We start from the raw sequence: 15,598 nt of genomic DNA, 5'->3' as shown, positions 1-15,598 counted from the left end.
TAGCCCCAGATATTATGCCATAGTGATGCGTGCTCAGCGTGTCTGTGTGTGTGTATCTGTGTGTGTGTGGGACTTTTCATATCTGGCCAGGCTATAAAGTATAAATTACGGCAAATGTGTTACGCAGCGCAACAGTCCTGGCCACGTACAACTAACTAACAACTATTAAGCCTGTGTGTCTCTTGGCCTGGCTTTTGTGGCTCTGCCTTTGCCTCTGCCGCTGGCTCTGACTTCATCTCCGGGTGAAATACGGCCAAGACATCGGCCGTAATCAACATGCGTGGCACTGTCTGCGTTTTACACATGCGCCATGCCATTTTTCCGGTGATTAAGTGTTGATAAGTCTATAAATTAACTCGAACACACGCGCGTCTGCCGACGAACGCTAGTCAGACAATGGCCGGGCCGAAACGGAGGGCCTGTCCACAGTGCAGTGCACGGCCCACATGTCGGCTACGCAATGTATATGCTAAGAGCCCATCCACATATATTAATCATGCGGCAAAGACATTTACATCTGTATGGCCAAAGCTGAATGCCCGATTGTGGGAAAAACTGTTGCCTGCTTAATGATTCGAACCCGAAAAGAAAGCGTGGAAAGCTAAACAAATTAGAAATTCAAGCTGGGCTACGCATTGCAGGTGATTACAATATCAGGAATTCAACAAATAACATCCTTTGTTGTGGCCACAATGAAATAACCAATAGTTAAATGATAATTGATTATTGTGCGTGGGAACCGATTGCGTGAAATTCTCGTGGGTAAAATTAACCCAATTAGAGTTGGTGGACAAAACTATTCAAAATATTTGAAGCTTCAAAATTGATCAACAAATAAAGGAGATTTTTTTTTAATAAATCCTGGATAAACTTTAAAGATGGAAAATGTTTTTCAAAATTTAAATGGAAGTTTTTCACGTTCACGTTATCCACTTTTCTTTTCCACCTAACAAACAATTACGCAATCAAGAATTCAAAAACAAACCGAAAATACTGGTTACAAAACCCAAATCATTTAATAGTTGCTTGCATTGCGTTGAAAGCGTGGGAACTAGATCTACCGCAATTAAAAATTTAGGATCCGAAATTAAGCTAAATTAAACGGAAATTATTGCCCAACCACCAAATATAAATACAGAGAATTTTTCGACAGCCCTCAGTCCAAGTCAGATTTGAGAACCGGAAAGAAGTAAAATGTTATTCAAATACTTGCGAAAAGCAACTCCAACGGATTTCCTGACTTCGAAGGATATCTTTCACTACTTTGACTACGGATTTCTCTGGATGGGTTGGCAAACTCCCACAAAGTGCAGCTTTTTTTACTACATTTTATCAATATTTGTTTATTTCTGGTGCAATTGTTACATACCGATCGGTATCATAATCAGTTTCCTTATGGAAATGGAAAACTTTAACACCAGTGACTTGCTCAGCGTTCTTCAACTGCTTTTCAATTCATTCGGAACGCCTATTAAAATCGTGTTTATACGGATGCAAATCCGTCGATTTCACAACGCCAGAGAGCTTCTAAGTAAAATGGATAACCGTTGTACTTCGATTTCGGAAAAATATGAAGTCCATCGATGGGTGGTTAACTGCAACAAGGCCTACCTTATCTACGAGTGTATATATGTGGTATACACCATATTCACATTTTTATCTACCGTCTTTTCGGGAGTTTTGCCATGGGGCATTTATAATCCCTTTATAGATTGGCGAGAAAGCAGAACGAATTTCTGGATAGCTGCCCTTCACGAATTGTTTATCATGATTTTTGCTGTTTCTAACACCGTTCTGACCGATATTTACACATTGATCTTCGGTTTCATGTTACGTGTTCATATCAGACTTCTCAGAATTAGAGTCGAGAAGCTGTGCACGAGTCCTGATAAGAGCGACAAGGAAAATCTGGAGGATTTAATTAACTGCATCGAGGATCACAAGCTCATCAAAGAGTGAGTAATAATATTATGACAATACCCGTTTCACAATTTCATATTTCAGATGTGCTCAGACTATTCGGCCTATTATCAGCCGCACTATTTTCGTTCAGTTTCTATTGATTGGAGCTTCTCTGGGTTTTTCCATGATAAATCTGTTCTTGTTTGCTGATTTTTGGACCGGTTTGGCCACTGTAGCTTATATAAATGGCCTGATTACTCAGACGTTTCCGTTCTGCTTTGTTTGTGACCTCATCAAATGGGATTGCGAACTTCTGGAGGTAGCCATATTTCATTCCAACTGGCTTGACAAATCGCAAACTTACAAGTCGACATTGAGATTTTTCTTAAAAAACGCTCAAAAGTCTGTAGTTTTCTCGGCTGGCGCTGTTTTTCCCATATCCATTAGCACAAACATACAGGTAACCTTGCATTCCTTAAATATTTCAAATCTTATATACGATTTTGATTATTTTCAGGTGGCAAAATTGGCATTTTCCGTTTTCACTTTAGTGAATCAATTATACACGGGAGACAGAATGAATTAAAGTAGAAGCACCCAAGATAAAATACACTTATTTATCTTTTAAAACTATTTCCAAAAGCAGTAAAATATATTAATGTTGACAATAGGGAACACTTTCATCACAAAATAAAAGGTTTAAAAGAAAAGACTATAATAATTATTAGATTTATGTTCGATAATAACTTGTTTGCGTTTAGCTTTCATAATTTTAATTAACTTTTTACATGAGTACATGCAAATAATTCCCTTCTGGGCAACCCTGTGGTCACCTTTGTGATCGAAACACAGAAAGCTGACAAGTTGAAGAGGGATTAGGTCCAACTAGCAACACAAATGACCTAAGTACATATGCACTCTGCTTAGCTCTAAAATCAATTTAGTGTAACCGCAAAGGAAACATATAGATAACAACAACGCCTACCAATTTTGTGGCATATCTAGAGCAATTTAGGGGAAAACAAGCAAGTAAACAAACAAATTGAGAGGCCAATGGAGTTCGGGTGGATGGCAAAGTCAATTAAAATTCAGGAAAATTAATTGCTTAAAATACGCATAGCATTGATTTACGAATTCGCCAAGGACATCGTAAACAAGAAATCTGTTTTAATTGCGGTCGGATGGAGGGAACAAGGACTCCAGACCCATGACCCATTCCTGGGACACAAGTTCAAAGTCTAGCCGCTAGCGAAAATATTCCTTCGTCTGTCTTTGATGTGCAGCGGAAAGGTCGGTCGACTGGCTGCCTGGCTGGCTGAAATGTCTGGAAAAGGAGCGGCGTATTCGGGATTTACATAAGCCCAAAAATGGAGGCCAAGGCAAATGGCACCTAGCAGAAGACTCGCAGATGCAGAGCGCTCATATTTAATGGGTGCCGCAGCGAAAGGCCTGCGGAAAATTAATTTGCATTTTTCCCCAAACAACAACAGACAGCAGCAGCAGCAGCAGCAGCCTCCTCGTTGTGGCATACATTTGCAATTGAGTTGGTACATACTTCCACTTGGAACTTGCCGCACGGCAAGTTCTCCGACACAAGTTTTCACTTGCCCAATTCGCTGGGGCATTGTGGTGTTTTCGGTGGATCCTGCGGCTTCGCATTGTAGGTGGTGTAGCTGTTTCCATTTCGCAGAAGGCAGGCGCCAAAAACTTAATTCGCACAAATGGCCCGGGGGCCAAACACAGTGGTTGTCTCCGGCCGAAGACAAAAAAGGAGTCGAATGGAGTGGTGAAGAGGGGGAGTGGAGGGGAATCCTTGCTGGTGGCACAGAACGCGGCACGCGTAGACGCATTAAATCAAATTAAAAGCCCCGCTAAAAGAAGTGACAAAACCCCAGGTAAATCCCATTTTAAATACAAATAGCATGCGTATTCCTCGAGGGCCTGCGGATGCAGGAGTCGTCTGTCTGGCGTGAGTGGTTTTGCGGATTCCCCTCTTCCCTCCCTTTTCCCCTCATTTCCCCAGCAAGGACTCCTCTCGTCCTTTTCGCTGGTCGCTGGCACACATTTTTCCGCAGCTTAGCGGGCGGCGCTTGTAATCTTAGTTTAAGTTGATTGTACGACACACACACAGATAGGAAAAGCCGAGGTGGAAAATCGGGTTGGGGAAAAGCGAGCGGGGAGGGAACACGATCCCGGTAAAGTGCTTTAAATAAAAATTTGTGGGCCTGTCTTAGAGGTGGCGAATGTGTTTGTTTGCCGGCGCATAAGCCAAGGGCTAAGGGTTCGTTCCCGGCCAACTCTTTTTGGAGTTCGGAACGGTCGGAAAGTGCTTTTAGCGTAATTGCAAGTATTCCCCGAAGGTGGGCCCGAAACACTTCCCCAGTGTGCCTGCGTTTTCAGGTCGTGCCGCTTTTCAATTAAGCCGCATCGCAGACTTCGCTCTACCCGCCTGTTTTGCTGTTAGTTTTTTATTAGTTTTTAACCTTACGGCCTGGCACAATGCAAACTCCATCGTTTTGGGAGGACAAGTGGGGGGGACAGGTGGAGGGTGGTTCAACCAAAATCAACTCGTTCAATCAATCAGAAGATCAATCAAAAAAATTCAATCACCATCAATTGCAGGCGGGGCAAAGTAAACAAACGTCCGGCGTGGCTGAAAAATATAGCACAGATTTCGGCTCATTCATTAACCCAAAAAGGCCTTTGGCCCAAAAGCCGAAAATTGCAAATCGGCAGTTCACTTCAGTTCAGGTCGGCTTAGCTTACTTGACTATTCGGGCAAAAAACGTTTCGTTTCGATTTGGTTTTGTTTCATTTGGTTTGGCTTCGTTTTGGCTTTTTCTGTGTAGTTTACGACGCTTTTTCTTTTTAGCATATATATGACTTGGGTACATGTGTCTGTGCGGCTTGTAAAAATCACTTTTTAAAGCAATTCGGGGCGACAGATACACGCATTGAAGCGTGGGCACTTTTGCGTTTTCCAGGACCAAACGGAAACGAAGTCAGCCAGCCAGCCAGCCAGCAATCCAGGCAGCTATCCAGCCAGCATATTTATTTTATTCCAGCTCGTTCTGGCAGTGCATAAAACTGTTTTAAACATGTCGTCCTGCGCTGCTGCCACTGCTGTTTTTGTTGGCCGCCCTTTTTATGCCAACTGTAAGCGATCTGCACAGAACTGACACAAATACGGGGCCGCTGAAGTGCTGCGCTGAAGGGCGGAAGCCGAGTGTCGGACAAGCAGATTTAAACCGTTTCGGTTTACCTGCCACCACCACACCACCCACTTTCCAGTACCCACCACCCCCACACCCCACTCGCCACACATTCCCACACTCGTCCCGCAAATATATGTGCGCATATATATTTGCGTGCACACGTACATATTTAAATAAAACGCTTTCGCAGGACAACGGCGCACTTTGCGCAATCACAGAGGAGCTCGGCCAGTTGAGGGGCAGTTTTCCACCCGGCAGCAGGACGAGAATGGCAGGCGACGGCTGAGTGAAGCAGCTTCCATTGATTTCACACAGCTTTGGTGAAGAAAAACATATAAAAGCCGTTGCAGTGCCACAAAAAACGAGGTAAGCTTAACATTATAAAAAAGAGAGGAAGGTTTAGTCGAGGGGTACGAAATGGGAGCTACCCTGGGTGCAGTGTCCCAAAAAAACCTTAAAATAATAAAAATCAAATGCGACTTGCCATTCAAGTCTTTAATATTTTATTTATGTATTGTGACACTGATATGTCCATATTGGATTACAATTTTTAACAAGCACAAAAATTTGTTTGCTAACATATTTACATTTTTTGCTGCACATTTGCGAATTTTATTCGAATTATTTTAATACCGAAAAACATAAACCACTTTTACAAACTTTTTGTGTAATTATTTTTAAGGAAAGAAGCGGATAAAAACATTCTACACTCAAACGAATTACCTGTCAATATTCATCAGTGAAACTATAGTATACAACGTTATATGGTCTGGCAGTCTGCCCTCATCCCTGTGGAGCTATTTGCACAAATACAATATACCCCACTACCCTGCAAATACCTGTTATAAAAGGAAACCCCCACAAACACAAATGCAAATACAAATAGCGCCACAAAAGTGGAAGGGGGGCGAAAGGCGGTAAGAGAAAATGTTGTCGTCACGTGGCCGCTGCATAAGCTGAAATGAGTTACATCAAATGCTTTTGGCTTTCACAGGAAATGGCAGCGCAATGCATTTTTATTTACATCTAAGGACAGAAGAAGAGGGAGCGAGCAAGCCATTAAGGAATTGCTCGGCAATTGAAATGGCCAAGTCAAATAAAAGGCAACCAGACATTTCAGAGTGCCACGGGCTTGGGGGTGTGTCATGCATTTGATTAAAATTAAAAATACTCGGACCGAGCCAGGGCTTTGATGTAGACCACAGTGCGATATCAGCGGGATATCCATCGCTCCCTTTGGCTTGGCTTCGCTCCTCCAGCAATCCTCCTCGCTCTCCAGTCTCCCATCTCCAGATCTCCGTCCCCTGACATTGATTTATGTGGGGCAACCTAATGAAAAGACCATTGCAGGCTGTATCAGCTGGCCCAGGTAAGCGTTAAGAGTTCGATTAAGCTGAGCGAAAATAAATTACAAGGTATTAGGGGCCAAAAACGAGTGCCAAAAGTGTTTTTGCGCGTTGCTGCGTTACGCATACGCCGCGTTGCCCAGCAACAACGACAACGAGCTCGAGTGCCTCGCTCTCAGACGGCAATCCATCATCAATTACGATTAAATCCATCAGGAATTATGCGTCAAATTGATTGAAAGTCAGTTGGCACATTCTAGTCGGGTCGGACACTGAATTATGGCATTAAATCAATTTTCTTTCTGTTAAATCAATGGCGCAACTATTGCGCCAGTGGAACTTGGGCCATTGGCCCCGGCATTTGGCTTCGCTAGGGGCATTAGCATTAGCCGCTGCCGTCACTCAAAGTCAGTCAGCTGGCTGAGCTGAGCCAAAGAAGCTGGAGAGTCTGGAGAACTGGAGCTGAAGTTGAGCTGATGCCTCGACTACTGCAACTTAAATCGCCCAGACTCCGGCTCAAGTGACGGCGACGGCACGAAACTTTTGCCGGGCCAATAAAGTACGGCCAAGTGATGGCTCCTTCGGATCCGTACAGACGGGCAGTCCGGGCAAGCCGAGTCCGTCTCGACACAGTGACGCATCGACCGGCAGTCTCCGGGCTGCAAGCCCCTAAGAAATGAAAATATTTTCTTGCAATTGCGATGGGAAAAAAAAGAGGACGAAGAATCCCAGCGATGGGGAAGCATAAAAAAGCAGACCCAATGGACAGAGGGAAAACGGCAAATCGCAGCGCATCCCAGAATCTGGAGTCTCTGCAAGCGGAGCGCGTCAATTGACTGCAATAATTCTGGGAAATGTGCAAAGTGTAAGGCTGGACTGTTGGACTGTTGGACTGTTGGACTGTTGGACTGTTGGACTGTCGGACTCTCCGGCTGCCAAGTAATTTATTTATCAAGTTTCAAGCTGCAGCTTGAAAACTTAATACGCCGCCAAATTGAATGCACAACACAGGAGGAAAGGCAGGAGCGTCTTAAATTTCAGACCCGCCGTAATCACAGAAAATTCCCGACTTTGTCGACACAACCTAAAGCCCGATCGTTGACTTTGCGGAATGGCAGGGCGCTAGCCAATTTGCACTTTACCACAAATTTCAATTTACGCATTCTGCAATGCAGCAAAATCCTGGCCAGTAAGTGGCAATTCATGCGTGAACCTGACAAGGACACCCGCACCGCACCCACAGCGTTTGCTTTCCCACACACACACACACACACACCACACATATGTACATATACAAGCACCCAGGCAAATAAAAGGGAGAATGGCAAATAAAAAATGCGACAAAAACATCCGAACGAGAAGCCTTTGTGCAAAGTATCGGAATGACATTTATGCTGAAAGACATATGACGCTGAGGACTTGACAACTTTTCTTTATCCGCCCGCCAAAAGCCCCAACCAAGGCAAGCAAACCACTTTAACCCACCGAGAGCACCGAGCACTGAGCACCGAGAACCACCCACCACAAATATTTGCAGAACGCAATAACAAGCTCGATTCGAGTGCAATGGCGAACAAAAGGGAAAGTGTGGTAACTGACGGCTACCATCGAGGCTTTCATTAGGCCCCAATTCCACGAGCCCTTCACCTCGTTCTTGGCCCACATGGCCACTTGGCCACTTGTCATGCATTGAAGGGCCTGGCCCTGAATGGCAAATGAAAATAGTCTAATCGAAGCAAAATATTCAATATAAATAATTGATGCGCACTTTTTTCCAGTGGGCGACGACAACGCCGATAAAAACAATGGCAATGCCATCTGCTGCAATGGCAAAACAATTTTGCATACGCTTCGATATGCGTGTGTGTACAGTTGCGATCAAGCGTTTAGGTTATCTATTGGAAATTGATTTGGATTGAAATTTGAATTTAATCAGAATTTAGCACATATTGATTAGCTATTAGTTTAATATAGAAACAAAAGTTTACTGCTCAAATTTCGATGAGTTGAATTTAAAGGGCAGTTATTGTTATTTTATTTTATTAAAAATATCTGTAATGCTTACTGAGTCAGCCTTGAACGCAGAGTACTTTTGGTAAATATATTTTCAATTACTTCAAGTGTTACCCCAACTGTACCGAGCATAGCAGGTCCTTGTGCGCCTTGTATTGCCCACTGATTGATGTCCTTTTGGCTGTTGTTGCCATTGTTCTTGTTGTTCTCGCAAATTGGTTTCTATTGGGTCAGAATGCATACATATGTGTAGAGGGTGCAGCCCGTTTCAAGGTTGCAGCCGCATTAAGTGTCCTCGCACACACACTAACACACACGCACACTCACTCACACTTGCCCAGGCAGGAGTACAAACAAAAAAATAAACCATTGCATACTTATGAGGGCAAAGTGTATAAGGCTCAATTAAAATTTTACGCCCGTTTGCATTTTAAGTGCATACATGTGCTTCTGTGTGTGGAGAGGGGTGAAGCCGGTTTAAGGACTTGGGAGTGTGTGAGCCATAGGCACGACTGTTTGGTAGTTAGCCGGCAGCAGCTGCTGACTTTGTTGTTGGCCAACTTTTCCCTTTGCATGTGTGTTAGCACTTTGTTTTGGGGCTAGAGTGCACAAAAGCGTATTTAATGAAACGGAACTTGAGGCATAATTGAGTGAGGGCTGCCATGGCAAATTTGACAAAGCAGGATGGCTCTGGCCAGATGGGATACACTCAATTTACTTCACCAAAGGGATTGTATTGCAATGGAACAGAGTATTAACATGGGAATATGTAAATAATGTTGCCAAAATACGGGATGGCCTATCACAGTGTGATACTTCCGACAGAAGGTTTGGTTTCCAAATCGATTTGTGTGGGAAGAAAACAAACCTAAAGTAGTTGTTAAGGATTAAATTCCCATAAAGTTTTTATAAAATAATTTGCTGATCTCTAGCAGCACTCAATTTTATGTTCTGGTGTTCGAAACACAAAAAAGTGGTCATGGCCAATAATATTTACTCTAACAGCAGGATGCTTTCACAGCTTGAAAATCTATTATTGCAACAGCTTTAGTTGTTTGTCCCGCCTGAAAAAACCCATCCGCCCACCCAACGCTTTGTCTAACCCGCATGTGCAATTCATTTTTTATTATCACTCATTTTATTGTTTCTGCCGACGTCGCTGCTCAAAAGGAAATAAAAACAAAATCAACTTGCAAAATATGTTGAATATTTTACATAGAGCACAACAATGGCTATAACTAAAAGGCGGCAAATGAAATATGCAACAAAAGCGGAGCGTGCAGCAGAGAATAAATTGAAAAAGTGCAAAACACAACGGGGCGAATCCGAAAAAGAAATAATGGCGAAGGGAAAATGGGAAATGGAAAAGAACTTGGTTAACAAATTGCTGCGAATATTAGAAGCGAAGTTTAATGCAGCGGCAACAGACAATGGACCCATATTTCTGACAGCGAATTAAGCAAAATCCAACTAGAAATGAATGTGTGGACGGGTTGTAACAGTGGGCTGAGGAAACCAAATAAACTGCGAAACAGCGCAGACAACAAGCTAAAATTGGCAAAAAAGAAAAAAAAGATTGGAAGATGAGGAAGGACTGGCGAATGGATCGATTCTCCTTTTAGCCGACAAGAACTTACAGATGATGTGCAGCCAGCAACATGTGTGTGTTTTCATCCTTGGGTTCAGCAAAGCATTTGCTGGTTTGACTGGAAGCTCTCATATTTCCGCTTCAGTCTGCTGGCAGGACAATTTTTAAAAATTCAATTTTCCCTAACATCTAAGCGGTTCGACTGGGTCTATAGTGTGTGTGCGAGTGTGTCTACATATATTTGCCATAAACGTTGCAAGCAGGAAAGGCCAGAGAAAATTGCCTTTTGCGGCGATTCACTTTTCTGGCGCAGGGGGCAAAAATGAAAACAAAAATATCAACAAAAGTAAACCAGGAATAAACTATAAAAATAAACCCAAGAAATGGCAACACAATAGAGATATATTGAGAAAACATGGCCTAGGTGGCTCCGAAAACCCGCCTTTCTGTTTTTAAGCAAAATGGAAATGGAAAATTGCACAAAATGCAATTTATGCTCATGAAGTCGAAATTGAGAGAGAAACATACATTCTTTTCGAGGGATCCAATGATGTGATATATGTATGTATAGGCAATGGCAAAAGCACAATTTCATTTATTTGCCAAACACGCCCAGCCACGCCTCCCATCGAATGATGCATGACTCCAATGGAGTGCCAGGAATTGCTCAGCTGCTCAGCAGCTCAGCTGTGCGTTGATGTCTAATCCTTAATATTAAATCCATACAATCAATTTGCAGACCTAAATGTGTACGAGGGATGGGTGACAAGGCAATATTATTTCCCAGGGACTTCAGTCAGGATATCTGGAATTCAATTTTCTGCATAGATACGCAACAGCGCTGCTGCTCTGCGATATGAAAAATGCAGAGGGAATAATGAAAGTCACCTTTGGCACAATAATTCATCATTGTGGGTGCGAAGAGGCGTGGCATGGGCGGGGGATCGAGAAGGGGAAGGGAGGGAGGGGGGTGGCATCGTCATATCAAATGAAATGCATAGTCATGCGATGTCAGCACCCAGACAAAGCAGCACAGAGTCCTATATGTATGTACCTAACAACGTGGAAAAACAAATAATGCAATTTTTTGCTACTCCTGTTCCTGCTGCTCCTGCTCCTGATTCTGCTGCTCCTGCCTTTATGGTGGTGTTGGTGACACCAACACATTTGTACGGCAGTTGCGACTGCAATCTACGCACGCAGACAGTTGATGTATGACCCACAGTGGGCCAAATGGGCGGGGTCAACAGCCAGGGAATTGCTGAATAGATGAGCATACGAAACGCTGGCCATATGTCAGGGCATCAAATAAATATCATAAATTGCTGCTCCAAAGGAGGTGGAAATGGCGAAGAAATTCTGGCTGTTGAGTGAGTAAGCGAGCGGGGCAGGAAAACAATCAACATTCTCTGTCCAATGGACTGTTGCATGGTGTTTAGGAGTAAGGTTCACCGCCCCTTTTCATATTTCTTGTACCAAAAAGGTCCTAACTATTTACAGAATTTATTGATTGGATTAACTCAGCAGGACAGGTTTAAAAGAAAACTCACAAACAGAAGTAAAAATACCCTAACATGTACTTAAAAAGTATTCAAAGAGCGTGAGGATTTTTATTGAAGCTTTGGGATAAAATCACTAAATTGCCACAAAGCTGAAATGATCCCCTTAAAGCCAGATTGCCACTCGTTAAATCTATCTCGTTTAACCGAGAACATTCCATTAATCCAATGCATAAATTAAGACGAATGATATGAAAATATATCTCTTTCTCTGCCATCTGACTTTAGTTGAACGTAATATCCCCTTCAAGGGCATAAAAATCCAGCGAGCCAGAGGGCGATAAAAAACGGATTTACGCCTTTGATTCAAGTGACAGAGCGACAAAAGAATCAGGGCTCCGCTGAACAGATAATGTCAATATTAGTCGCCTGCATAATGTACAATAAATGGCAAAATAATACAAAAGGCAGCGAGCGGCGGAAGGACTCGCCAGGCGGCAAAGGGATGAAAAATCAATAGCCCCAAGTAACAAAGGAACAATGAAAAGGACGAAACACACAAAAACCGACACTCACACACACACACTTACAAAGGAACGCACCAAGACAGGGACACCGAGTGCGTGTAACACTTTTGTATCCGAAGCGGATGCCAAATAAAAAAGAAATTTGTCAGTTATGGTTTATGTGCATTTGCCACAATATCCAATTAATCATTTGCCGTACGGATGGACTTGAAGTCTTCCGCTTTTCCAGCCGCCGGATTAGCATTGGTCGCACGCGGCCAAAATTTTATGAAAATTACAAACAGTTTTTGAAAAATGAATCAAAACATGCGCACGTCATAAATCCCGTAAAAAGCATAATAAATAAAAGGAAATAATAACATTTTTATTACGCTGCAGTCGAAGGCGAGGCAGCAGGCAAAAGCCAGTGGAGCGTTGCCCAAAAGCTGTCGAAGACGCTCCACCATTCCAAGAGAAAAAAAGAGAAAACCCCCCATTGGCAACAGCTTCTAATACTTTCGAATGGCAAAAGTTTTGCAGCTCCGCTCGCAGCTCACCGTTTGTTGCCTTTAATGATGCCATCATAAATTATTACATTGCTATTTCGTTTTATTGTTTCACCCGCGATTGAGCAGCTGGAAACTCTTACCTAGCGGACGAGAGATGGTGGCCAAAACAAGGCTAAACGCAATTATTATTACTTTTAAAGCATTTTTATGCCCTTTTATTTCCCGGCCACACGATTTTGCTATTAACACAGCGCAGCTCCTCTCATCGAGTATATAACAATCTTGGCGTCGAAAAATTTCACTTCAGAGTTTATTATGATTTTTATGGATATAATATAGGCCGCCCAGACCTCCCCCCCCAAAAAAGAAACAGAAAAACAAAGAGGAAGTCGGGGACACTGCGCACGTGCAGATTTTGGAGTGGGCGGAATCCTGGCGTCCTGGAGTCGCCACCTGTGCGATTCCTGGCTCAGCATATTCCCAACTCGAATTTCGACCACCGACGAGCATATTGATGCTGGGCCGTTTGGTTTGGGCGGCGGAAATTGTTAAAACTGTAATTGCTAAACGAATTTTAATGAGCTCATTAATTTGATAAAGGGATTTACACGGTGTTGCGGTCTGGCAACGGCGGCACCACTGCTGACGATGTCCTCGTTCGCGTCCTTCAACCGAATGCCGCTATGCGGTTAACCCCCCGCCCCCCAAAAACAGTCTGTTGGTATGTCCGCCGTCTGTCTGTATCCGCCGGCACTGCTGCCGGCATTAATTAAAATTTGCTTCAAATTATTTTCCAGCTTTTTTCGCCAGCTGCCTTTGCTTGGCAAACAAAATTTGTTTGACTTGCTAATGTTGTTGGCGGCAGCGGCAGCAGCGACGGCGGAGTCGGCGGGTAAAAGCCCAAAATTCACTAGCGAAAAAAAATAGAGGGGTGAAATGCCATTGGCCCAGTGCTGAAAATTGCACAACAATAAGTACACGTAGTGCGAAAAAATGAAGCATAAAAACGGCGGGCAAAACTAAATAAACGAAGCGTAAAGAGATATGCAACCGGAAACGCCGCTGTGCGAGTGTATATATAAGTGTGTGTGTGTGTGTATGTGTTGGCCACAGTTGGTTGCAGTTACAGTTGCTGGGAAGTTGCGATGACACTGACAGTCGCAGACAACACACATAAACACACACGCACACACACATATACGTATATAGATAGGCCATGGAGTGCCGCAGACACACAACCATATTCACTTGTCTGTAAGCCGAGAATGATGGCGATTCATTTTTCGGCGCTTCTTTTTCATCCAGCTCACTTCTTTTTTACGCCGACAGACATGTTCGCAGTACGATTCTGTTTTTTTTCTTCTTTATCCCGCAAGTCCAGTTCATCACTTGTCCGAGAAAACGGCGGGCAGTTTGAGGCGAAAAGATCAAGCGGCGGATAGTATTTCGACGGAACCAACAGCTCCCGCCATTGTTTGCCGCAGTTACTGAAAACGCCTTGATAAGCACCGAAAAAGCTAATTGGATTTTATTCTATGGTATTTGCTCCCAAAAAGGAAAAATCATGTCTGTGGCTAAAGGATACAAGAGGATCTGAGATAAGAAATCTTCACCGATGCCAGGCTTTCGGCTTTCATAAATTGTAAGAACTAGAAAGTTGTTATTACATGCAGACATGAACATGGCTCTTTAAATTTTTTCGGTGTTCCATTTACTTTTACTATGGGAAAGCTTGGCATTCTATTATTTGTTATTAAAAGATCAATATAAGCTGTACGATAAAGTGAAGCTTACCCCCTGCAAACTTCACTAAATCTATAGCTCAACCTCTTTAAAACGCTTGAATGAGTTTCCCGAATAACTGGTTAATTCACCCCCCAGTTAAACTTGACTTTCCTCGTTAAGCTGCTCCCTTCTCCTTTTGCCAGGTCCACAAAATTCCATACTTTCCACTCGCCCACAAGCTGAGCACAATTTGCACTCACAAAGCAATTTAAATTCATGCCAAAGATGAAAGATATCCTTCGCTGTCCGGCCAGGACAATAGCAATAGTGTGCAAATTGCTGGTGCTGTTTAAGCAAATGTTGCCAAAGGAGACAACAGGATGGGACGAAGGACTAACCGAACGCAAAACAGAAGGTAAACCAAAAAAAAAAAAAAAAACCAAAATCCACAATTGCCGCTGTACCTGTGTAAAAGTTTCCAACACAATCAGGTGTGTGAAGTACGAAAAAAGCAGCAAGAAAATAAATAAAAAAACCGGAAAGGGGGAAAAAAACATCACGCACGGCTGTAGCAGAAGAAATAAAAATAATAAAAATAACAATAAAGATAATATTTTCGCAGCCAGTTGTTGCACGCTGTGAGCCCGGCGATGTCATTGTTTTCGCACTTTTAATACAGAGCATTTTGCAGTTGCGCAAATATTTTCGTACCATCGATGAGTAGTGCTACAGATGCGATAGAGCGTCATATTTCGTACAAACTGGATTTTAATCAAGCCATCAAAATATGGCCAAATATGCAAATTGCGAGAAGATCTGGGACCCGGGATCCACAGTCTGCTGTCCTCAGTTCCCAGTTCCCTGTTTCCAAGTTGCGAGTCCTGCCGTTGGGACCCTAAGCCCATTAGCGAGTGACGAGAAAGGATTTTCAGCGGGTGAAATGATGGAGCCAAATGTTGCCAAGGCGTCAAGTCAAACGATAAAATATTCAACAAGCGAGCTGAAAAAGCGGCAACAACAATGACAACATTAGTAACATTTGTTTGAATTAAAATGAAAACGCTGACAATCTCAGTGACTTTGAATGCCAAAGGCGGCGGCAGCAGCTTGTCTCAACCGAATGGGTGTGTGTATATGCTTAAATAGAATTAACATTCGTCTTCCCAGCCATCCAGCCAGGAGCTACGAAAAAAGCTGGGGCAAAAGCAAAAGCAAAAGCAACAAAGCCGTGTAACCCTGCAGCCAACCTTTCTCTGGAAGCGAAAACACGACAGCAGATTTGCTCGGCAGCTCAT

At 43.2% G+C, this 15,598-nt stretch overlaps 2 protein-coding genes across 2 annotated transcripts in view; one reads left to right on the top strand and one right to left on the bottom strand.

Annotated features, from left to right (window-relative positions):
• The window catches only part of LOC108095860 (hemicentin-1), a 130,464-nt gene that overhangs the window by 81,729 nt on the left and 33,137 nt on the right, over positions 1-15,598 (bottom strand). The gene's annotated exons all lie outside the window — the stretch shown is intronic.
• On the top strand, positions 1,195-2,488 carry LOC108095642 (odorant receptor 98a). Its single transcript, XM_017196807.1, has 3 exons — positions 1,195-1,955; positions 2,005-2,362; positions 2,420-2,488. Exons 1-3 carry the CDS (start codon positions 1,195-1,197, stop codon positions 2,486-2,488), a joined length of 1,188 nt encoding a protein of 395 aa, XP_017052296.1.

The sequence above is a fragment of the Drosophila ficusphila genome, unplaced genomic scaffold (assembly GCF_018152265.1).
Source record: "Drosophila ficusphila isolate 14025-0441.05 unplaced genomic scaffold, ASM1815226v1 contig_791, whole genome shotgun sequence".
Taxonomy (NCBI): Eukaryota; Metazoa; Arthropoda; class Insecta; order Diptera; family Drosophilidae; genus Drosophila; species Drosophila ficusphila.
Note: the sequence above shows the minus strand (reverse complement) of the source record. Positions and strands in the feature narration are given on the sequence as shown.